This window comes from Callorhinus ursinus, unplaced genomic scaffold (genome assembly GCF_003265705.2).
Source record: "Callorhinus ursinus isolate GAN/ISIS: 27379988/994484 unplaced genomic scaffold, GSC_fseal_2.0 scaffold17, whole genome shotgun sequence".
Lineage (NCBI taxonomy): Eukaryota > Metazoa > Chordata > Mammalia > Carnivora > Otariidae > Callorhinus > Callorhinus ursinus.
In genome coordinates, this window is record NW_027397079.1 from 21421369 (window position 1) to 21447269 (window position 25901).

The window sequence follows — 25901 nt, forward strand, 5'->3', positions numbered from 1 at the left end:
AGTGGTAGTAGGGATGGACTGAAGAGAAACAAGATGACCAGGTTTTTGGCTTAGGTAGCAGACAGTAGATGGCTTGGAAGGACTTAAGGGGCAGGAGGGGAAGAGTACATGTGGCTGGATTAAACTAGCAATGGAGAAATGACCGCTTGTGTGGTTAATTCTTTTAAGCAAGTATGGACTGATACTACTAAGGGATACTTTAAGGGAAAATTAACTAGAGAGAGTACTTGAGCTGTTATGATCTACACAGGAAAAATTTTCTTAAATGGTAATATGACTTATGTCATATACTCTACAATTGTAATTTTTAATCACGGGTTATAAATGGACTATATGATTTAATGTATCAAGTTAAGATCCACTTAATTATGGGACTGTTTGACATACATAATTTTAAAGTTCATTCTAAGAGTGCAATGTCCCTTTATAGAGTCACAGTGTTGACATTTTGTAGATTTCTATAACTTCAATAAGGCATAGCAACTTCTTGTAGGCTTTTTTATTGCAACAAGTTAAGGTGATTTCCTTCCACAAAGAAGTTTTACTCTCAAATACCTATAAAAGATAACATACTGTTGCTTGTATCACCAAAAGGGAGTAACTGCAAACTGGGAAAATGGAGAAAGGAAAGCCCAGTATAAATGAGGCAGCTACTTTTCAGTCAAAGCAAATGCTGCTTTGTGGAAGAACTGTTGTCAGATCTCCCAGATATTTCTATTTTAAAAGAAAATTTGCAGGGGGCATTGGCTATATGGGAAATCTCTAAACCTGCTACTTAATTTTGTAGTGAATCTAAAACTGCTCTACAAATTTGGATATTTTAATGAAAAATCTCAAAAGTATAAATGCCAGCAATGGATCCATGTTTTAAAAAAATATGTAATATTGAACAGGTTAAAAAAACACATACACATATCTTCTCATTGCAAATTTGTTGTGTTACCATCTTTGTGTATGAGTCCTTTCAAGCCAACAATAAAATCTATAGAAAAAGGGCACCTGGGTGGCTCAGTTGGTTAAGCAACTGTCTTCGGCTCAGGTCATGATCCCAGGGTCCTGGGATCGAGTCCCACATCGGGCTCCCCCTTCTCTGTGGGGAGCCTGCTTCTCCCTCTGCCTCTGCCTGCCACTCCCCCTGCTTGTGCTCACTCTGTCTCTCTGTCAAATAAATAAAATCTTTAAAAAAAAAATCTATAGAAAAAAAATTATGGAATTTAGGCTTACTCAGAAACCCATGAGTTTAGAGGAGAAAGTTTTATTAACTGTGAACAAGGTGTTAAACTTAACAGCTATACGGTAGACAACTATACCGTAGCAGACTCTCCAAGGAAGTTATAAGGCTAAAGGTTTGGGCAATCAGAATGAATAATGGTATCCAGGGACTGACAGCTGTCATATGCTTACTATGTGCCAGGTACTCTAATAAATGCTCATAAATATCACTCAAACATTAACAATCTTTCATGATAGGAATCACAATTCCTGAATTTACAAATGGGAACTGGAGGCTCAGAGAAGCTGAGTAACTTGACAAAAGGTCACATTGCTATCGTTGTGTTTGAGCCAACTTAAAATCCAGGTCAGTCTGACTACAAAGCTTTCATTCACCTAGGCCATGCTGCTTTTCCTAAGGGCAATAATTTTTTGCTGACTTCCATTTCTGTTGCTCAAATTCATTTTGTCTTTTATCTCTAAGAGAGTGCTCACATCCAGGAACCTGAGAAAGCAACACAAACTTTCACAGTTGGGCAGGGCAATAAGACATCAGGCGATTAATCCTCTTACTTCAGGGGTCCTAAGGCCTATTAAGGTTATGTTGCCCTGCCAGTTAATGGTACATCGGAGTCTCCTAACTTCTGGTTCAGAGCCTCTTTCATTAAGACTATTCATGGAGACTATTCATTGTACTAGACTGAAAGAGAAAAAAGCAATTCTGACAAACATAATAACTCCCAAATTAGATTTCCTTATTAAATATAAAATAAAAATAGCACAGATTTACTATGTAATTATTAAAATGAATGCAGAAGTCCTTTACTTGAGAGAGCTGATACCCTTAAGTAAAATGTAATAAAGATTACTATTTGTAAAACTTTGAATTTACATAGTTAATTACCATTCCCAACACAGCTCCAGGTTACTGTTTTAGAGCTAAGGAAATAAAAGAAGCTAATTAACTAAAGAGAGGAGAAACCAGGATAGTTAGAATGGTTAACTGTTAAGAACATCAGTTTTTAGTATTTTCTGATTGTAGTACAATGCAGGGAAATAACAGCTTCACTTCTGAAGAATCTTTAAATATTGGGATAAGTGAGTATCACTTGGGATAGTTTCAATTGCAAGTAATTGAAAACCCAGGTTCAAAGTGGCTTAAACAGCATGAGGGGTTACTGAACTTAAAAAGAACTAAGTCCAGAGGCATCAAAGGTTCCAAAGCTGGTTAATTCAATTTCACAATATTATCATGGACATTCCATTGTTCTACTCTTACCACATTTAGTAGTCAGCCTGTTTTTCATGATCCAAGCCATTCCAGATGGCCCATGTAACAATATCCAAGACAGAAGAATTTCCTTTCGAACATCTCTATTATTCAAAAAATGTTTTGAGCAGCTCCCCAGCAGGTTTCTCCTCCAACTCCCATTGAAGAAGCTTAGGTCAAGAGTCCTGCTTCCACGATAACTGGCAGGGAATGATTGCCGTAAACAATCATTATTTGAGTACGGCCTCCCTCAGGTATATCATTCTGCATACTGGGAACCCAGATAAAAACTGGTGTTCTCTCAAGAAGTCAGGGAAAATGGATTTGGGTAGGAAAGCAAGAGTGTCCTTCAAAGTGAACTTCTTTAGGAAGCAGAAGAAACAACAGAACTAATTCTACTCCTGCCCCCAAAGACAGGAATGTTAGTGGTAAACTGAATATTGTGATGACTGTTATTCAGAAGGTGGAATATATTCCTTGAGCCTAGTCTACATAACTTCCAGTTTCTATTTTCATAGTTGACAAACATGTTATTATGCTTTGGTTAAAACTTTTGTTTGTCATCTGTATGACAGTTTCCCATTTGCCCTGCCTACCAGTAAGATTAACATGAGGAAACACACATAAAATTCAGCTAACCTTTAGGAAGGACCTGATAAAGATGAGGTAATAATTTCTTAATAATTAATAATTTCTTAATAAACTCCTTAGAAAAGGAGTTTACATTTATTTAAGGAAGGGAATCACATAGACTAGTTCCTAAATGGAATTTTTTTAATATAAGGAGTTAAAAAAGGTAAGAATTGGAAGGTATAAGAGAGAATAGGGTTCCTGAGGAGGGCAGAATTTGAATACTTTCGTTGCTAAGAAAGAGCTTGTTTGAGTGTGTATGAGTGACCTTATATCTGAAAAAGGGATAGAGTATGAAACATCAGGGAAGTGGGTCCCATGCAACAAGATACGGATACTCATAATTTAGGAAGTTTTATATTATTCATTAAAATATCATCTGAAACATTCTTTCAACTTTTGCAGAATGCACCTTCAAAATCACCAATCACGGTGTCTTACTGCACAACAATCTTAAAGTTATAGTACTGCAATTTGGCTACCCAAGCAACATATTATCATATACTGCATACATAGATCATTTTTACCAGCTACCTTCAAAATGTATGTCATGAGTTCAAATGGCAGATTTAACAAGAATAGATGGATGACACTTTTTTCTGGCATTGTACCATTCCTTGAAAACTGAAAGTATATGACCTAATTGTCTCCAAAAGTATCCAAGTATAGTTTATAAATGTGAAATATTTCAATAAAATAAAACTACAAGTATTTTTATTAAAAAAAACCTTTAAAGCTTAAGCCAATTCCGGAACTTCTTAGATTAGCAATTCTTGTTTTAGAATGTCACCTTATTTGGGAGGCCAAAAAAACACACAAGAAATTTCAGATCAGTCACTTCCCTCATTTACTAACCTTAGCAGTAAAAGGCTTTAGCGTATTTAAAAAGTTCAACTCCAATCTTAAAGAATAAAAATTTGCCAGCAGTGAGAATATTTAACAGGATATACTAAAGGCTTAAAAGCAATTAATTCCAAAGGTGTGGTTCTAAAAAGTATTTTGGCTATACTAGCACTAGTACAGTATATAAACAATCTTCCAAGCTGATACCTTCTAAGGAGACAAACTTTTGTTATGCTTGTTCAAAATGAGTCAACTTATTTTATAAGCATATCTTGTAAGAGTAGCTCTTACAGGTGAGTACAGAACATTATTTAGAATGAAACTGACTTGGGGGCGCCTGGGTGGCTCAGTTGGTTAAGCGACTGCCTTCGGCTCAGGTCATGATCCTGGACTCCCGGGATCGAGTCCCACATCGGGCTCCCTGCTCGGCAGGGAGTCTGCTTCTCCCTCTGACCCTCTTCCCTCTCGTGCTCTCTATCTCTCATTCTCTCTCTCTCTCAGATGAATAAATAAAAAAAAATCTTTAAAAAAAAAAAGAATGAAACTGACTTGGAAAAAAAAGGAAGAGTAAGATTGACTTGGAGAACTCTGTGAACTTAATTTTCCAGAAAGAAAGCCATCATTAAAACAAATAGCACGCCACTCTTCTGTTAAATACCATAAATTTTCAGCTTTTTGAAAGTTCTAAACAAGCAGAATTGAGACAAAGAATCAAGAAACATCTGAAGTTCAATCAGCAAGAACCCCTGTTTTAGCCATACTAACTTTGCAGTGAATTTTTCTTTTAACAACATATTTAATTTAAAACTATTCTACACTGTAACTTATTTGCTTGGGAAAAATTATTAAAAGTAACAGATAAAATGGTCCCCAATAGTTCATTCAACAGGAATTAAAGTCTCATAATATATGTTTTTGAAATGTCTGAAAAGTCTATTTAAAAAAAGAGGGTTGACTGATTTTGGCATCTTTACAAAGACATGCTGTGACACTGTTAAGTAAATAAACTTGCATAATCCATAAAAGGAGGCAGTTCTAATTTTTGTAAACCATTAGAAGCCACAAAGATTTGCAATATAAAAGGCTGAAGTTTACAGTAAATAATTTGAAATAATTTGAATTGCAACATATTTCTAACCTGACCATGCTGAAAATGAACAACTCATAAGAAGACAACAGATTAACATGAATATAAGGCAATTCTTGGGTGTGGGAATAAGAATAATAAAGTGAGAGATGTAGAGACTAGTAGTTTGCCAGACTGAGACGAGGCTGTTGGAACCGGGTAAATCTTAAAAGACCTAAGAAGATTGAGTATGTCATTCCCAACCAAAAAGAATTCACTGATAAAACCTCTGGCTTCTCTTTCATGTTACAACTCCCCCCCCCCAAATTTTTCACTCTGTGAAACCTGGAGTTTACTCTGTACAATTCGTTTTAGCCAAGTACAGTACTTTAACAATTCTGCTAATGTGGCAATCAGATGGGCAAAGGGAAAGGCTAGCGAGGAAGGAGAGCAAAGCAAGGGCTACTGGATACAGACCCTTAGACAGATTACAGCCAGAAGTGATGTGTCAGGAGGGATGAACAACTCAGAATTGGAAGAGCTGAGCCGTGGTGAGGCAAGAGGGTGGGAGAAAGGATCCGGAGAAAAATCCTGAACATGGGTCAGGGATAGAAGAGCAAGCGTGTGACCCAAGACGAAGGGAGGTATGTCAAAAGGAGGCAGCTGGCGGGCAGCAGGCCTGAGGAGCTACGTGAGGCTATGACCAGCCCCCCCCCCCCCCCCACTTTTTCCTGCGGTCGGAGAGGCAGCGACCAGTCACCTGGAGTGTGAATTCCGGAGGGACTCTATGAGGCGCTGCTTCTGCTGTTGGAGGCTGGTGAGGCCACCGGGGGACCCAGCTGCGGAGGAGGAGGCGCTCTTGGTCAGGGGAAAGAGCCAGCTCATCCTCCACGGGTCCCCGGGCCCGAGGCCCTGGAAGGCTCTGGCCTGCTTCTCCCAGCTGCTCAACCCGGCGGTTCCCCAGCGACAGGAGGAGCCGTCCGAGGCGCCCGGGTCCCAAGTGCTGGGGAACCGCGTCTTCTCTAAGCAAGCCCGGCTGAGGGGTCCTTGGGTCCTGGGCGAAACACTACGACTGTGGGCAGCAAGAGAGAGGAAAGTAGCCGCCCGGGACGGGCAGCTCTACCTTCACGGTCCCAACGCCCAAACCAGTCAGTGAGGCAGCCTGACCGTCAAACGCTCCACCAACCCTGCTTCCGTCACCTGCGTGCTCCGCCCCCTCTGCGTGTCGCGTCATCACCTAGCGCCCCCGCCAGGACGTGAGAGAAGCGACGGCGCAGCACGGTGCGGCACAGCCCCGGCTCCCCTTTCCCCCTTGCTGGGCGTGAGGTGTCTATGGGGCACCCGCTGCTGCCGCCGCTACCGCCACCGCCACCGCCGCTGGTTGCTGTCTCTATGGCGAGGAGGAGGAGGAGGAGCGCGGGCTCAGCGACACAAGTAGATCTTGCGTCTGCCGGGGGGAGGGGCGGATTGGGGAAGTAGAAAGGGGGCGGGAACGATGAACCTCAGAGGGTGAGCGATGGCGCCAGCTGGAACGCGGCTGGCGGAGGAAGAGCTCGGCGGCGGGTGGAGGGGGGCAGGGTAACGGCCTGAGGGTATGTCAAGGGGGTGGCGCGGGCTGATGACGTAAAGGCTTTGTACCTGGGGCTTCGACGTTGTTGGACGGAAATTGGGAGTGGAGGGCGGTGGCCTAGATCCTCAGCTCCTCGTATTTCTTCTTGCAGCAGTGCTTGGGAGTCAGTCTGGCTCCAGTAAATGGTTATCAAGCACCTTCATGCTGGCCCTCTGCCAGGGAAGAGAGTTATCTATGACTTGCGTGGCTCTGTGCTGTCTTCGTTTTTTTGGGAGCCTGCAGTACGGAGATTGTATCTCCAGTAATGAGAAGGCATCTGGTGCCTCGTCGGGGCTTCTGGAATTGTAGTAGAGAGAGAGGTGGAAAAAGCAATGTTAAGCTACAGGGTTTTTCTAAAGTGTGTGTGTGTGTGTGTGTGTGTGTGTGTGTTTAGCGGAGTGGGGAGGGTAATATGGGAGGGCTTCCCTAGATCTTTGGTTTCTGTTCTTAGAGGACTTGAGGTTACATTTGTGACTGAAGTGTTTGGGGGGGTATCATAATTCCCTTTTTTACCCTTGTTTGTTAGGATTTTTTCAAACTTCTGTGAAAACTGGAGGAGCATTTGGAATTTTTCTGTCCAAGAATCAAAATGTTGGTCTGTACTCTTTATGGGGCATGATACTCTGTTTATGGACCAGAAACAATAGATGTATGTTTACGCTCAGGTTTTTAGGAAATTAGAAATAGTTTGAAGTGCATACACTCTATTGCTTTCTTTCTCCCTCCTGCAGTTATGGACATTCAAACAGTTTCTGTGGCTGTTACTTATTTTTCAGAAAGAGCCTTTTCTGGGTTTTTATTGTTGCTGTTGGTTTACTAAAAAGTCCCTTCTAATCGGACTTGAATAAATGCCACTAAAGTAGATTTTGTAATCAAGTCAGATTTTGAATGTTAATTAGTAAAAGCAAACATTGCCTTTGTTCTAATAATATCTGATCCCGTCACATTATATCACTATTTAACTTTTCATTTTCTATGTGGAAATAGATATCTTTATAAAGTTTTATTTAGAGAGTGAGTTGAATTCAGAGCAATCTTTAATGTTAAATTTTTAAAACATGATTAGTATGTACACATAAAAAATACTGTTTTTACTTAACATTGATATTAGAACCAGAAAACCTATGTTGCAGTTCTTTTTTTCCTACTGATTAGATGTGTGACTTTAGACAAGTCATTTCCCAAACTGATTTTCTTACAGATCAAGGACTTTGAATAAATAATCTTTTAGGTTTGTATCAATTCAGTTCTTCTATGATTCATATTTCTATTATCACTGGTTTTTATTTTGACAGGTACAAAAATAAAGGATAAAGTATTTTATGAAACAAGCAAATCTTCAATCAAGTATAACATTTTGATGCTTGGCATCTAGACTTCTTGTGCCCTCACTATGCCAGCAGCAACTGTAGATCATAGCCAAAGAATTTGTGAAGTTTGGGCTTGCAACCTGGATGAAGAGATGAAGAAAATTCGTCAAGTTATCAGAAAATATAATTACGTTGCTATGGTATGCCTATCATCAAATCCTTAAGATGCTTCTGATAAAAGGGGAAGAGGAATTTTAAAAGTCTTGAATTCAATCCATTTGGTAGAGAGATTAAATTATAAAAAGAAAATTTTGTCAGTGTCCTCCAATCAGAGATCACCACCACGCAGTGTGACAAATTGGGTTTATTACTCATTGGAGGGAGGGAAAAGGCATACCACTGGAACCATGGGGCATTTGGGTAAGAGTGTTAGAAAGGACTTTTAGGATTTGGGCTTCTGTCAGGTGGTTTTAGGGAGGGATTAAGGAAGCAGGGCCTTGCTCTGAATTGGATGTTGTTGAGAAGGGGGGTAATTCTATAACAGGGTATCTTAATAAGTCTTGAATGAGAGAAGACTACAGTGAGACTAAAGCTATAAAGAAGCAACGGTTACTTAACATTAGCCAAGATAGAAGGATGTTTGATTATTTTTGTGGTTTGGACAATGTTTATGTTTTTGTCTATGCTCAGTCACAATTATAGAGTGGTCTTGTCTGATGTTGAAGTGTGAAACTATTCATACTCAACAACAGAACATTAGAACATAGCTGTGAGTGCCAGGTCAGCTCCCAGCAACACTTAAGGCTTGACTGATAATACCAGATGAACGCACAGAAGCTAGGGAGCTCCTGCATGTCTTTCTCAAAAAAAAAAAAAAAAAAAAAAATCAGATCTCCCAGTGGAACATTGTTAATCTGCAGGGTTTTTGTCATTTGTTTTAATCATCAGTGGAGTTGGATGAACACACTGCTGTTAAGCATCTCTGCTTTTGCATTTAGTATTCAATCTACCTAGACCATCTATTCAGTTAATTATTTTGCTGCTTCATCTGCTGTACTTTTTACATCTATTATAGTTACTTAATTGTTTTCCATATTGTAAGTTCCGCTAAGCAAGGGGTTAGTGTCGTAGTCATCCTTTCTCTCCCACAACACACCTAGCATAACACAAAATATCCAGTAAAGTGGTTGTTGAGTTGGACTGAATTTAGAGTTTTAATTTCTTTACTGTTTCATAGGGATTTGGTATTCAGATTTTGTTCTTAGCTTCCCAGTTTGAATTTTAAAATTAAAGTGATATAGTATCATTTCCTTAGTATTTTTTTTTTTAAAGATTTTATTTATTTGAGAGAGAGAGAATGAGAGATAGAGAGCACGAGAGGGAAGAGGGTCAGAGGGAGAAGCAGACTCCCTGCTCAGCAGGGAGCCCGATGTGGGACTCGATCCTGGGACTCCAGGATCATGACCTGAGCCGAAGCAGTCGCTTAACCAACTGAGCCACCCAGGCGCCCGCCTCAGTATTTTTAATGGAAATAAATGTACTTCTGTGAGGAGGTGCAGGTTGGTGAAAATACGAATATTTGAGTGTACATAGATAACCTATTTAATAAAGGTATACTTGCCCATAATTAGAAGTTTTTTATCCCACAAAAATATATAGTGATCATTTCTCAGATGATAAGGAGTGACATTAGAGACATGATAACATTCTTCAGGAATAAGTGGGTATCATGCAATTTTTGATGACATGTTTTCTCTAAAGTACAGAGAGAGTGCTATTTTAGCCCAAGAAATTAAGAGGGTTTTGATATTTAGAAAAACCTTGTCTCAGAAATGCTTGGAAAGTATGATGCATTTTCCATTCCTTTTAACCAGTTCTTCATTTGTTTTAACACTAGCATACTGTGGGCATAGTTCACATACCCCTTGAGAAACATGAATTTATGATTTTTTTCCCTTCCTTGGGAATAGAGTACTTGGTGCATTTATCATTCATGTCTTCTACATAATAATTTTTTACTGACACAGTATTTAAAATAAAAAGTCATGAAGTTTGTAGAGTTTTATTTTATGGATCTAAAAGGTAACACTATAGTTAAAAGATAATTTGTATTTGAATATGATGAATGTGTAGAATATTATCTATAACAGTATTCTTTGACTTGAACCAAAAATTATTTATTCTAAGAATTTATGATTGTGGTTTTGATCATTTAGTAAATAATGAATCTTAAAACTATTTTACAGGACACCGAGTTTCCAGGTGTGGTTGCAAGACCTATTGGAGAATTCAGGAGCAATGCTGACTATCAGTACCAACTATTGCGATGTAATGTAGACTTGTTAAAGATAATTCAGCTAGGACTGACATTTATGAATGAGCAAGGAGAATATCCTCCGGGAACTTCAACTTGGCAGTTTAATTTTAAATTTAATTTGACGTAAGTGGGAAATAAATATAACCCAAACTTGTTTTAGCTTAATTTTAGGAATTGATTTCCCTCAAGTATGGTGAATGAAATGCTAACCGAATTGGCACAGTTATCCTAGAAATGTTTAAAACCTAACATTTCAAAAGACTAGATTTCTTCTAATGGGACGAAAGAGCCAGGATAAAGAAGACTTTATATTCAAATACTTTGAATTTTAAAGATGTTGTTTGTAAACTATGACTGCCACTTTTTTTGAAATCTGAAAAACTTTGGGTATTGAAAACACTTCTTGATAGAAAAAATAATCTTACATTAGTTTTACTTTCAAACTTTGTGTGCAATTTGAAATATATACATCTTTGTTGTAGTGATTATCCTTCTTGTGAAGAGATTTTTATTACAGTCAAACTCCAGTTTGTGAGTAGATTACATGTCAAGGGCAGTAAGACATTTCTTGGAAACTTGGGTGCATTTTCCTGTCAAGTCAATATGATTATATAATAGCTACAGTCCCTGATCAGCCCACAAAACCTCTTGTAACTTACATATAGGAGAGGTAATGGTATCGTTAAACTTGGTATTTCTTTCAGAAACTGCTCAGAATCTGAATTCTAACTCAAGCCCAAGGTTGAAACTCAGTTTTCTTACTTGTCTTGACAGCTTAGGAAGTTTAGTGTTTTGGGGTAAGAGCAGATTGTTTACAAACTGACTCTAAGGTGGGGAAATGTTTAATACATTCTAATTAAGTTACAACATTGCAGTGTCCTTCTGTTTGACAGCCTGTACTTGTGTAATATGATCTTACATCTGGTTCAAAAAATAGTTAAAGAAGCTGTGGGACAATTAACAGTAGTGCCAATGTGAGAACCTCCCATTCTCTGTACAATAATGTGATATTTAGCATTAAGATCTAAAAAGCAGGGCTGATGATTTTAGAGAGTAGTGTTGTCAGTGGTACAGTACTGTGGCTTATAATTACATTGTGTTTAGCCTCATTTTCTGTTTTACTTTGTTGGATTTCATAATATACACCAGAACCTTGTAAAGGGTAAAAAGTACTCCTCTGTATTCTAACTGTTAATAAGCTTTTTCTAAGTACTGTAATTCTGAAACACTGAAAATTGTCTTTTATCCTTTTCTCAAAAGGTAACCATTCTAAAAATTAGTTCGTGACCATTTCATTTGTTCTGTTACTTTTTTCCCAAGTTGGATCATTAGAACACTTTTTTAACTGAGATACTGTTGTGATATAAATACATGAGTAGGAAGTGACCCATGCATGTCTCCATTTTGGTAAAATTGATATTTTCCTTTTCTAGAAACACTATGTTATGGTAACAACTGCCTTATTATTACAATCTTTGAAAGACATTTTTTTCTTATACAGAGAGGGCTACTTGTTACCAGGTTATGCTCCCATTTTTACTAATGTTAATGTCTAAGAAGAAATTTTTAAGGAGAAGGATAAAGTAGAATGTACTGTTTAAGTGGAAACAATTATTTGGAAGATAAAACTGGGACTACCTAATATGAAGACAGAATACCATGAATAGAATCTTGGATATTTTGAAGAAAGATGAAAATTAACTTTTTTATTTAGTACCTAGAATGTGTCAGCAGCTGTGTTAGGTGCCAGGGATATAGTATTGAGGAAAGTTGGTCATGGTCTTTATAACAGTGTTCCTGTAACATTTCTGTCTGCTCTCCATTGCCAAAGTCCAAAAATTAGAATTGCTAGATTGTTAGATAATGATCAATGTATTCTCCCTAAACTGAATTTGGAGTTGATGTGTAAAATGAAAATTGAAGTAGAATATTGATGAGCTGTGCAGAAGAACGCTCTCTCAAAGGAGATGAGAATGAATTTCTAAAACATCAATTTGATGATTGCAATCATTAGTATTTGAATCATTTTAATAGTGTAATAGAGATTACAGGAGATTGTGGGTTCAGTGGTAACAGAAAGGAAGCTGATAACTCATTTAAGGAAAATGGTAGAGGAGAGGAGATACAGGGAGGACTGTAAGTAGAAAAGACAGCAGAATCAAAAAGGGTAGTTTTGATTTTGTTTTATGGATAATGCACAGGTATTTGAAGACTAAAAGGCAGTTGTCAGGTATGGAGTTGCAGGCTGTTCATGTTATCTCTCATATAGTCTTTGCAGATTTTTTGAGCATCTTATGTGTTCTTGGTTTGAGTTCATTAAATATTAAGTTTAGTGACCATCTATGCATTTGTGACAGTCTGTATCCTGGTTTGCCTTTGCTCATGATTTTTAGCAAAACTTAAATATATAGGGTGCATGTTTTAAAATACAAAATGTATGGTGAGCCAGGAATGGATTGAGGTTGGAAAGCATTTCCAGATTGTAAAATACTTAATCTGCTGTGTTTAAAAATGTCAATTTGTGTAGTAGGCTAAGTTTATACTTATAGGTAGGTCAAAAAGTAGGGGCGCCTGGCTGGCTCAGTCCATAGAGAGTGCAACTCTTGATCTTGGGGTTGTGAGTTCAAGCCCCATGTTGGATGTGGAGCCTACTTTAAAAAACGGTGAAAAATATATTTATTGGATTTAACATACCTAGTTAAGTTAGTTTCTGTTTTTAGGGGATATAGTTTGAGTTGAGTAGCCTTGTATCTCTGCTTTTTGGGAAAACCTTTTTTAGGGATTTGTACGTGGCTTTCACTCCCGTTCAGTTATTATACGTGGATATTTTGCCACCTTAAACTTCAGTAGTTGATTAGTGTTAGGAGCAATCACATGACTGTTCATTGCTGTTCTGAACAGATTGTTCTAATCAGTAAGCCAATCCCTGCACCTGCAGCAGTCCTTACATTTTTGACTAAACAATGTTTTGACTACTTTTTTGAGATTTGCATCCTTTAATATATTCCTCCATGTACTAGGATTTTTGAAGGTGGGGAATGATTTCAAAACTTGAAATGGATACTGTGGGAAGGGGACAGTCTGTTGATTTGGAGAACTAAATTGTAACAATTATGGAGTTTCCCTACAAGCAGGAAATTTTCCTTATCCTATTTAGAGTTTTATTAGCCTACTTGTATGGAGCTTTCAGCTTTCTCTTCTAATGAGTTGGGCATTATAAAGCATGGAATTGGTTCCAAGTTTTAAAATATTTACTCCAAAGAAATTTAAATGATAGTACATTAGCTTAATCTGCATTGAGTTATGTGAACTATATAGAAAAAAAGAGAAGTAATTTTATGCATTTTTTTTTTTAAACCAAACTTGTTGATCATTAAACACCTGAGGTACTTACCCAGATCTTTCTCCTGGATGTTGTGATTCAATAGGTCTAGGTATAGGACCTGGGAATCCATATTTTTGGTAAGCTCTCTGGATGATTGCTGTCATTGGGCAAGTTTGGGAAATTCTGACTTAAATCGTGCAGTACTCACTGTTCTACTTCATATGTTTTTTGATGTGATAGACATTAAACAAAAGAGACAAAAATGATTGCCCTCTTAAAGCTTACATTCTGGTAGAGTGTACTAAAATAAAGATAAAGTGAGTATATGGCCCAGAATAATGTAAGCCTAGAGAAAGAATCTAACGCTCTGGGTTGGTTATAATTTGCTGAAGTATGCCTCTCAATGTGAGCATCAGAGCCTGATGAGTGAGATTTTAGTTGTTTAAGATACATATTTTTAGTGTAATAAGGCCAGTGATATCTGTTGTTTAGTATTAGATTTATTCAGATATCCTTCCTAACGGGTTTTCCTGGGGGAAATTTTGACCTAAAGTGATGATTGCAGTTCCCCTCTCTTTTTTTAGATGTTCCAATGGCTAGTTTTTGTTTGTTTTTTAAATTTTTATATTTAGGTATAGTTCACATATGTTATATTAGTTTCAGGTGCATAACGTGATTTAACGATTCTGTACAATGCGCAGTGCTCACCACAATAAGTGTATTTACCATCTGGCACCATACAACACTATGTTTTGTTTTTCAAAGACTATTTAGAAGCAGACCGATTTCCAAAGACTAGACCGTAAGAACACCTTTTCACCTAAACGTAATTTTTCTTTTGGCTTAGTTTTGTTAAAGCTTTTAATAAATGGTGGAAACCAGTATTCTTGTAATTTAAAAAGTAAATTAAAAAATCCAGTGGGCAATGCACAAAATACTTTTCATGTATTCTCAGAAACCTATGCCTTTGTTTTGATCCTTTTTTAAATTTAACTTAACATTTTGGATACCTTTGTGTTTGTGCTTAGAAATTAGGGCTTTCTTTTTGGCTTCAGTAAAATCCTGAAGTGTTGGTTTATATTTAGATTTCCTGGCTTGATTTTTGGGAGGTGATTTTCTGGGATTAAGATTGTTAGAAGAAGAAATTATTGCTATTATAGCAAAGTCTTTCATTTTAAACATTTTACTGGTTATTGGAGCCATTTGAAAGGCTCATCATTAGTGAGAGGAGGAAACTCCTTTTTCTTTAGGATGGAATGTAGTTTTAACTTAGCCACATCAGATGTTTTCCTCTTGGTATCCTTCCCGATGCTGCTGGGACATGGGAGATGGATATAGACTGTCACCCCTGTGGCTACAGCTCCATCTGGCAGCAATAAAAAGGCTGCTGAGACTAAAGCCCCTGAAAAGAACATGTCTTTCAGTTTGTGGTGGTAGCTCCTGGTGAGTAGAAGACCCTTTTTTCAAACTCAGTTAAATATAGTTAACTTGTGAAAGGCTGATGACATTGAATCGATAGTAAAAATTAAAGTCTCACCCTTGGACTGTTTTGAAAGAGGATTTACTGAACACTTTTCTAAAATAATAAGCTTATTAAATACAATATTTAAATTGTATTTTCCTTTCTATATGTGAAACATTGGAATAATTGGACCCAAGCCAGTCCTCAGTGTTGTTGTTTCTGGCACTGTAGGTTATAGATGTAAGTGGGAGAAAAACAGTTTGTTTGAAGTATGGCACTTTTGAAGGTTGTCTTTCTTTTTCCCCTGCCAGGGAGGACATGTATGCCCAGGACTCTATAGAGCTACTAACAACATCTGGCATCCAGTTTAAAAAACATGAGGAGGAAGGAATTGAGACCCAGTACTTTGCAGAACTTCTTATGACATCAGGAGTGGTCCTCTGCGAAGGGGTCAAGTGGTTATCATTTCATAGGTAAAAAGATTGCATTGCAAATAGCATTTGTGTTTCCATTTCCTTGGTGTGGGTCACTGTTTCAGTACTTTCAGGCTTAGTTCTACAAGGAACTGGCTGCCATGTAGCAATCTCCTCTCAAGAAGCTAATGTTGGTCTACTTAAGGGTTAATTTAAAGGTATGTGTTTCATTTTTAGCCAGTGAGAGAGGCAATATTGCATAGTGGAAAGAGGCTGACAAAGTAGATCTTGGTTTAAATCCAGCAATGCCATTTGGAATCAATGTTACCAAGGGTTATTTAACATTTCTGGGACTTAGAATGAAACCATTCATTCGTTAAGAAAATATTTATTTGATATCTACCAATGCCAAGCACTCTGGTATAAGATTCTAGGAATTAAGCTGTGAACAAAACATACTAAAATCCTCATCCTCGTAAAGTTTATGTTCTGGTGGTAAATGATGAAATTTATATTGTGGTTTGTTAGATGTTCGTAAGTGCTATGGAGAAAAAAACAGCAAGGAGAATGTTAGGGGTGGGTGGGGGGGTGGATTTTAATTTATTTTAAAGAAGAGTTATCAGGTGGACATCACTTAGGTAAATATCTTGTTTTAATGACCAATATATTTAGAGCATTTTGGTAAAAGGTTTTACACACAATAAATTTTCAATAAATGGTCATTTTTAATTCTTATTATAAAATAAAACTGGATTGTTAAAGAGAATTTCTAGAATTAGTTCCATTTTGTAAAAATAGACTTCCAGGTAAGAAAGAGTTTTTCTATTGAGGTGCACTAAATGAACGGGAAGCACAGGGACTAAAAGTGGCCTTGGGAATTATTTTATTTGGCCTTCTATTAATGTTCTTATATTGGGTCCATTTCAGACATTTTTTTAAAAAACTAGAGTCTCCTGCATGCTTTAGAATTTCCAGCTCTGGCCTCTGGAATGAGTATAATGAAGGACTGTTCATATTGCAAATTCTGATGTAGTCCTAGGCAGTAATTTTTGAGTTGGAGGTATTGACCATACTAATTGGCACCTGTCATCTTTTCTTTCTGTTCTCCATTTGAGCCTATATCTCAGGAGACAAGACTGAAGTCTCTTTTAGTTGAGCAATGTTTTTCAGGGGTTTTTTGGTGTTTTTTTGTTTGTTTTTTGGTTTTTTGACTTTTCTGGTTATGAATAGAAAGCATCGTCCTGTCCTTTTGCTGTATATGACTTACTCTTTCAAAAAATACTCTGAGCAAATACTGCATCCTAGGCATTGGGGATATTAAGATGAACAAAAACAAAGGGTTCATGTCTTCTTAGAATGTAGACTCTAAATTAGACTCCAGTATTTGTCAAGGTATGTTAAGATTTTATTCTAAATGTCATTAAATATTTTCATTATATTCTAACCTATTTCTAGGACATAAAGACTAGTTTAAGAAATTTATAGATCCCGAATTCTTATACAGTCTTTTACTAACAGTAAGCAAATGCTGTACTGACATCTCTTTAGTTAGATAGCAGTCACTTCCTTGCCAATTACCAGAAATTTAAAGGTTTCTGCCATTAATTGCTTATTACTTAACGGTCTTCAATGGTAAAGCTTCTTTTTTTCTTTTTAAAATTAGAAGTAATTCTGAACATTAATAGAAATTTTGTTTGTATCTCCCCAAACGATACGTTAATAACATCTCTCACCAAATATGTACTGATTTCAAGCTATTTGAAGTAAAAGATTTTAAGATATTTTTAAAAATGTGATTCCTGCTAGACTAGTGGAGAAAACAATAATGCATTTTAAAGGGTAGTACAAGAAAAGAGCTTGTATAAGAAATCACTGGGAGCTAGACTCTTTGGGGAAGGCATCTTGTCCTTGAAGGAAAAGTAGATAGGGAAAAAAGTGTGTAATTATGGCACAGGAACGTGGGGACATACACAGCTATGGAAAAAAACAATAGAGATGGGAGATTTTGATTTGAAAGTGTGGGAGTTGGTGTTTTATTCTCTGGATAGTAGTTCTCAGTGTTTACTACTTTTATTTCTTCCATGTGCAGCATTTCCATTAGTATATCTTGACGAGCCATATGAGATAGGAACAGAATTTTGAGGGAAGAGAATGATAAAATCATTTAAGGAAATGAAAATACTTCCATTAGGGAATTACTCTTTGGGTTTTTGTTTTTCTGTTTTTAATTTTTAAGTAGGCTCCACACCCGGTGTGGAGCACAACAGTGTGGGGCTTGAACTCAGAATCCTGAGATTGTGACCTGAGCCAAGATCAAGAGTCGGACGCTTAACTGGCTGAACCACCCAGGCACCCCACCCTGGGTTTTGAAGCATATGACCTCTTTATGTAAAATATGGGAAGAGTTGTATTATTTTTGCCAATTCTGCTGCCTTTTGGCATCTTCAGCCACATTTCCATTCATATTTATTTTTCCATTTCCGTAGTTATTTAAAATTTTTTGAAAAAATCTATGGGTGGTTTGATAATTTTTTAACGAGTTCTTCCTTTAGAGATCAGCAAAATAATAATCTAGTGACTGCAGGCTTGAGATGCTAGTATAGATCTGTATGCTGATATCTCTGACTAGTGACAAGTTCATATCACTGTTGGTAAGATGATGGCATTTTCCCATTATCATTACAAACATGTTTGTTTTCTCTGTGTGTGTGTGTGTGTGTGTGTGTGTGTGTGTGTGTGTGTGTGGTTCATTCTTTTTTTGACCTACAGCTGTGGCTCACTTAAAATCTGTATCAGAATATTTTTTCATCTCTGTGGTATTCATATGTCTCTGTTCTATATTTAACCCTTTTGTAGTGGTTATGACTTTGGCTATTTAATCAAAATCCTGACCAACTCTAACTTGCCTGAAGAAGAACTTGACTTCTTTGAGATCCTTCGATTATTTTTTCCTGTCATTTATGATGTGAAGTACCTCATGAAGAGCTGCAAAAATCTCAAAGTAAGCCTTTTTTAAGTGGCTATTTGTAATCTACACACTATTTAGACTGAGTGACTGATAAATAAGATTTTAGCCTGGGATGTTGTTTTAAGCCATATTTTAAGTTTTATATTAAATGTAATTACATTATCTGGTCATTTGATTCTTTTTGTTGCATAAATAATTTGTAGGAAATCCTTTTTTAGAGTTTCAGCATATATTGGCAGAATAAGTTTTCAACAAAATTCAAACCAAGAATGAGATTTTTATCTTTGCCAGATTAAAATCATAAACCTGCACAAAAATGTGAGGACTAGCGAGGCTCTCATGCACAGAAGTGCAAGTTCACACTGCCCAACATGTGCACAGTCTGTCCATGCAAGATAAAATCGGAGGTGGCCAGCAGTGTAGTTGGTAATGTAGCAGAGTTTTCCCTGAAAAAAATTATTTTGTTGGTTCTAGTCATAGATCATGTTCCTAGGATTAATTTACATGGCTAAAAGATTTTTTCCTGGCCCAAAAGATGTCAAGATCTTAGTGCTACTGTAAATGCGTAGGTCGTGTCTAGACAGGAGCTTACATTCTGACACTGATGAATGCATGTGTAATAATGTTACTTCTGAACATGAATTCTCTCAAAAGGAACATTTCTTTAATAAGTAAAGTGCTCCTTCAGTTTGAGAACGAATTCACCAGTGGTGGCACAGACTCCCAAGGAATAGAAGGGCTTTTTTTTTTTTTTTTCCTCTAGCTGTGTTTGTATTTAAGCTGCAACTAAAAAGCACATTTAGGTAAATGGCTGCTTGGTAGGACCTACATCAGGTTTATCACATTTTTCCTACCAGGTTTTTAGCAAATAAAGTTACACTTTAGGAGATGGTAAAAATTTAAGAGCTTTACTTTTAAGCAGAAAGAAACAATGTAGGAGTTGAATAAGGAAACTTTGCTTTTGGCAGATGAACTTAAAATCAGAAGAGAAGTAGTCTTTTGGCCAAAGTTTGCTTGCCTTATTAGAGAATATGGCATATAACGGGAAATTTTTAAGGACGATTACTTCATGTTTGTAGCACCTAAGAGCAGTAGGATTGTATGCAATTTGAAGAGACTTCTCTCTGTGACTCAAGTGAACTTGAAGTAGGATAGCCTTATTACTGTAGAAACTCAGTCCACCCCCTGAAAGCATTACATGCTGAGAATCCATGGCCTAGATGTTTTAATCTGGCTTTGGAAGTGCTTTTTAAAATCTGACATGTCTCTACGATGACATATTTTAGGAACAGGATCAAATTACTGCTCACTATGTGTATGAAATTGGAAGATTTCTAAGTACACCAGATATTCTAAATATGCCCTGAGCTGCAGTGTTAGATTTAGGTTAATGACAAGGTGCTTTTTGACCTACGGTCAGCCATGCTGAATGCCCCTATTCTGTTGCTCTCCTAAGTGGCTGCTAATGATACCTAATCCTCATGTTATTTTTAGCACAGAAGTAAGAGCTGTCTGTGCAGAGCACTGTTTCAAGCTGTGAAGCAGAGGAGGTCTCCTTTGCCTTAACGATTAGGGAGGAATTTGTGTCTGTTTTGTTTGTCCTGATCTTTCTTGCCTTACCTCCTATTTTCCCCCCCATTATTTTCCTTCCCTCTCTTCCTTCCTTTTTACTTTTGTCTTTTATTCTTTTTCTCTTCCTCTCTTACACTCATGTTTCTTTTTTAAGCCTGGCAATATGAAAATAAGCAAATATTTAGACACTCCTCAGGAGTTGTATTCTTATAACAGCATACTCTTCTTTTTAACAAAACCATAATGAAGCACTTAGTGGATTTTTAAGGATTGGGTTAGTCATAATAGCTTTGTTTTGTACAAATTATATAGATAAACTGCTTAGAGATGAGTTGGTGAAAAGCTTAGGAAAGTTTGAGAGGAATTGCCAATGGTCATTTTTATATTGATGGATGGATTGACTGAATGTACTTGATAAGTGTTCCCCTGTACACCTGTTCCCTTGTATAGGCTCTGCTTCCCCCAAAACTTTAGGAATGTTATTTGTCTGTCACATGCCTTAAAGCATATGATGAAGATAAATTTTCCCAATTAGGATCTCATTTTCTATTAAATTATAAACTTCTCCCATATTCAACAAATACTTCAATTTGTAATTCACATTCTTTTTTTTTTCCTGTTCTTCATAAGGTCCATCTTTATGTGCTAAAGCCCATTTATGTTTTGGTCAGTGCCTAGGTTAGGTAACTTGTGAATTTGGGCGTTGTACTGTTTCTGTGTTGACAGGCAGGTTTTCTTTCTTCTAGGGTGGTTTACAGGAAGTTGCTGAACAGTTAGAGCTGGAACGGATAGGACCCCAGCATCAAGCAGGATCTGACTCATTGCTCACAGGAATGGCCTTTTTCAAAATGAGAGAAGTATGAAGACATCAGTGCCTTTTTCTCAGTTGGTTGTTGGGTTGAGAACATTTAAAATCTAACAGCAAAAGTTTTTGGGCAATAAGTGCTCATTAAATGAAGATCTGGTTAGAGATGCATGTAGGCTGTGTCCAACACACTTGAATGAGTGTTCAAAAATAAGTCCTCTTGAAATGTAGTTCACAGGGCAGTGAAAAAATGATTTCTTCATAGACTGAAAAATGAAAGTTTAAACTACCTTAGGAATCATATAGGTCCAACCATACTATTTCTTGATGAGAAAACTGAAGCCAGAGGCTAGTAACTTCTATCCAAGGACACACACACATCACTAGCGGGAGAACTCCAGAATTCTTTCTGTAGGACCACATCAGGGCTGCTGCTGCCAAGTCAAGGAATCTACATGTTAGGTTTCCCCGGCATTGTCTTCTTGTAGGCATTAAACTGCTGGTAAAATACCATTTACTAATGCCATTTTTCAGCACTTTGAGGGTTTGCAGAGTAGTGCTTATATAGTGCTTTTTAGTAGATTGAGTCTTACTAAGAGGTTCTGAATTCTCAAGTGGTTAAGTAAATCTGAAGTAGTTGTTGAATCAAAAATCATACTGAGCACAGCCCCTTAAGTGGCAGAGGCAGTACTGAATATAAAGCTAGGTATGGAAGAGTGGAATTGAACGAACCCAAGTCTCCTCCTAGCTTATGTAATGGAGTGATAGATGCAGGTATACCTCACTGTAAATTAAATGCAAAGAAAAGAAAGTTTTCCTTTTTGTAAAATATAACTGTAGAATTCTTTTGAGTATATCCTCTTAGACACTCAAGAATTGATTGAGAACTATCTGGAAATTTAAAACTTGTAGCAATTGTATTAATAATAGAAAGCATAATAGTTGTTTTGCCAAGTATTGATTCAGAAGTGATTTGGACTGTTCTTTTCATGACAAGTAAATACTGTGTTTTGTACTTCTTTCCAGTGCTATGCTAGAGAATTAAAACAATTTTTTTGAATTTTCACCTTTGCATTTTAAAAAATACCTTAATGGTTCAATTAATGGTGGATTCTCTGCTACAAATTCATCTTTATATTCCTTGGCTTCTTCAAGAATAGTAACCTAGTGTGGATGTTCAGATTTTTACTGTCCAGAACGTGTTTAGGGTTTGATTGTTTTCAGCCAACTCAGCCGTGCATGTAGACTCAAGGCTACTTACAAGGCTAAACGTTTTTTTCCCGTCATTGGCAATATTCATTCATTTTCACCGTTGAGTATTGTTATATTAATAGAATAAAAATGCCTACCATTTTTCCATGATTACAAACTCTCATAAAATTGATCTAAATGTTAATAGGAAAGACACGTGTTTATACATTTTTTTTTGTAATCTTTTTCTTTGGTTTCTCTTGAGCTCTGTACTTCTTGAGAACATTAATCTTACTCATTGAATTTAAAATGTGTGGCCTCAAAGGAGCACCATAGAAAAGAGCTGTCATTGTAGTTAATGAACAGTCAGTACTTACATTGCTGAAATATAAGTTACCAGTGGTACCTTTTGGTTAAAATTATCTTTTTTTTTTTCCCCAAAATTCCTTTTTAGATGTTCTTTGAAGATCATATTGATGATGCCAAATATTGTGGTCATTTGTATGGCCTTGGTTCTGGTTCATCCTATGTACAGAATGGCACAGGGAATGCATATGAAGAGGAAGCCAACAAGCAGTCATGACATGAAATAGTCCTTTTATTTTTATTTGAGCTATACACAAGCTTGTATATAGGTTTTATCTCTGGTTGAATCCCTTGAACAATAGATAATACTATTTTTTTTTTCATAGCCCATTTTATTTTCTGCCTTTCAGTACTAGTATGACCATTCCTATCTCAGATCTTAATAAATAGAAAAGCATTCAGGTTAAATTTGGCCTTAATATACTTGTTAGCAGGCATGTGTGACAGAGAGTGGGGAAAACTGCATCATATTGAATATTTTGATAAACTTTACCTGCTTGGGCTTGTTTTGTTTTTTTCCCCTTCCTAAATTAACTAGCACTGACTGTAATTTATTTCCCTGTTTCATGTCTCCCTTCCATTCTGCAGGAAAATTTTAGCTATTTGAGATTGTGGACCATCAATTTTGCACTTTAGAGAGTGATTCTGACTCAAATCCTCTGTTTTATCAGAAACTTTGGCTTTTCTTGCTCTTAGCTGGAAAAATGACCATCTGCCAACCTTATACAATATTTACTTGTTTTTGACCCACGGAAATAGCACATGCATTGTGCAAACGGTTGATTCAGCAAGACTACAAAAAAAAAAAAAAAAGACAAAAAACTACTGAGGAGCTTAGTCACTGCTGTTTCTGTACGTAGTGTTTAATCTTCCAAGCACATCTAGTGTCTGTCAGTTTCTCATTGGCATGTGTAGGCTGCTCTGTGACTGAAGAATTTTTCAAACCAGCTTTACACCCTTCAGGAAAGATCCCTTGTGATTGGATGTTTAATGTCTGCCGGGAAACTGGCATCCAAGATAATTGAAGCTGCAGTTATTTTATGATAGCACACTTCCCTTTGATCTGCTTTTTATTCTGTCACTGTTTACCCTTATTTTTAATTTTTTAAAAATTTTATAGCCATACTTAACGATGCTCTTGCTTTGTAGATTCCACAAATCAATTTCATTGAAGTCCAAAGATAGCAAGTCTTTAGGTATATTTTGTACCAAATTAAATTAGAAGACAAAAAATTGTGCTTTCATAGTTGTTACAAAGATAAATAATGGAGAGATTTGGTGCAAAACAACAAAATACAAAAATATATTCTATATATAAAGCCATATATGTGTGTGTATATATATATATGGCTATCTATATATAGCTAATTAAAATTACCTGAGGAGTGTAATGCTTGTTTATTTTTTTGTGTATATCTTTGCAATCTATTTTATATATATTGACAAAAGAGACTGTGAAATATTTAGCCATGCAGAATATGTGACCAGACCAGAGCATGTGTAGGAAGACATTTTGGTAATCATTAACTCTTCCCTGAAATGATAGACTACAAGTTATGATGTGTGTTATCTACATTTCAATCAGTAATACTAGCAGATCTTAAAATGTTAGCCACATTGGTTTGTTTCCTTTGTACATTCTTTATTCATGATATTACAATGCTGTAACTGGGTGGTCCTTTTTAAACGTTATTTGCAAAACAGAGGGTATTGTTTGTTTTTAAAGCTTTTGTAAATAAAGGCTTCAGAAATGGTTTCTTATATATGTTGATGACTGGTAATTTTGTTTTAAAAATATTTTTTTGAGAGATTTTATTTTTTTTTTTAATTTGGGCAGCTAAACAGAACTCAGTAACTTCTTTAACTGTAGCTAATTATTAGTCTCTTAATCGAGCCTTCTGCATTTCAACACTGTCAGCTTATTCTTTATGAATACCTCAACTAGATGTTAAGAGTTGATTTTTATCTCCTTTCCAGGAATGCATTTATTCTGAAAGACAAAGTAAACCCATTTGATATGACTTACTGTGGCTTCTTTTTAAAGCTGACACAATATAGCAGATCTAATTGGTTTCTTCTTATTTTGATCTTCACCTCCTTAAAAAAAAATAGGAATTATAAAGATTCCCTTTTGAATAGCTACCTACTTGCTGAATTTCATAGTTTGTGTCAATTTTGGTTTCTGTCTCTTAAGCAGTAATAGGAGGAACATTATGACCTTTACTAAATCTAGCTTTTGGACATGAGGTATTTGGCTGATAATTTGTAATGTTCCCGAACCATTAATTCTGGACTCACCATATTCTATTAAATCTGGAGCAAGGGTCGTCAAACTATGGCCTACAGGCCCCAAATGAGGCTGTTGCCTGTTTTTGTGCCAGTGAGATGAGAATGGTTTTTGCGGTTTTAAAATGGTTGGGGTGGGGGCGAAATCAAAAGAATAATACTTCCTGACATGTGAAAATTATGAAATTCAAATGTTAGGATCCGTAAATAAAGTTTTATTGGAATGCAGCCACACGCCTGACTTCTGTACTGTCTGTGGCTACTTTTGCACCACAGTGGGAAGGCTGAATAGCTGCTACAGAAACTGCTTCTGGCTTTCTCATCATCTCACATTCCTTTTTGGTATGCCACAAAATCAGTGACGCAGGTGACGTGGAAGCATTTGGAGTGCTTTGTCTATCTGTACAACAACACTTTATTATTTTTTCTGTTACCAGATCATACCCATTATGTCAAAACAAGAAAACTGCAGTTTGAATGATGTGCCTTGAAGGCACACTGGAATGTGGATTATCTTACCGAATGATACGGCAAAATAGTGTGTCAAGCAATGACACTGTAACTGCTAAAAAACAGTATATGTTGACCCAACCACACCAAACACTCATCACCAACTATCGGGAAAGCAACAGAAATTTTAAAATGGAATATCTTAACATGATTTCTTCACAAAAATAAGAAATGAAAATGAGGCTACAACCAAAGTCTGTTTATGACTGGCCCATTTGTTAGTCAAGCAAAGCCATTTACTGATACTTAGGTCATGGTTTCTGAATGCAGTAGCCCAAAGAATTGTGTCTAGAGAAAATAAATTTTAATGACAGCCTTTTGGAAAGAACAGTTGGTTGAAAAGTGAGGACACTGGGCACAACATTGACGGTTAATTATAAAACAAAGGATTTTGAGTATTTTTCTTTGGCTCTAAATAAGTCAGATGTTCTAGTGCTTTCCCAGCTGTTATTATTTATTTGAGAAATCAATTCTAAGTTTGAAGTGACCAAAGAATTAGTTTCTTTTTGTAGTGGAAATACAGATGAGGCTCCTCAAAGAAGTTGAGAAGCCACTACATTAGTGCAACCTGAAATCTCAAATGTGTTAACTTTGAATATGTAAAAATATGCATGGAGCAGAAAAAGGTTGAGTTGGTCAAATTTAAAACCTTGTGAAAGGGACGCCTGGGTGGCTCAGTCCGTTAAGTGTCTGCCTTCGGCTCGGGTCATGATCCGGGGGTCCTGGGACTGAGTACCGCATCGGGC

At 36.7% G+C, this 25901-nt stretch overlaps 2 protein-coding genes across 6 annotated transcripts in view; one reads left to right on the plus strand and one right to left on the minus strand.

Moving 5' to 3' along the window:
* VPS37A (VPS37A subunit of ESCRT-I) overlaps positions 1-6267 on the minus strand; it is a 45119-nt gene extending 38852 nt beyond the window's left edge. For both annotated transcript variants that reach the window (XM_025885952.2, XM_025885951.2), the window contains exon 1: positions 5782-6267. In XM_025885952.2, coding sequence (XP_025741737.1) covers positions 5782-5906 — 125 coding nt within the window. In that variant the 5' untranslated portion in view covers positions 5907-6267. The remainder of the gene's footprint in view (positions 1-5781) is intronic.
* A 31-nt stretch (positions 6268-6298) lies between these two features.
* CNOT7 (CCR4-NOT transcription complex subunit 7) lies at positions 6299-24120 on the plus strand. Of its 4 annotated transcripts, none has more exons than XM_073902368.1 (7): positions 6302-6455; positions 7926-8140; positions 10187-10380; positions 15356-15517; positions 18314-18458; positions 20744-20854; positions 22948-24120. In XM_073902368.1, exons 2-7 carry the CDS (start codon positions 8024-8026, stop codon positions 22993-22995), a joined length of 777 nt encoding a protein of 258 aa, XP_073758469.1. In that variant the 5' UTR covers positions 6302-6455; positions 7926-8023; the 3' UTR covers positions 22996-24120. The 4 variants fall into 4 exon arrangements, with proteins under 4 accessions (XP_025741739.1, XP_073758469.1, XP_025741738.1 ...); XM_025885953.2 differs by having other exon boundaries at positions 6303-6455; positions 22448-24120; XM_073902367.1 differs by lacking the exon at positions 6302-6455 and adding an exon at positions 6708-6950 and having other exon boundaries at positions 22448-24120.
* Positions 24121-25901: the final 1781 nt, after the last annotated feature.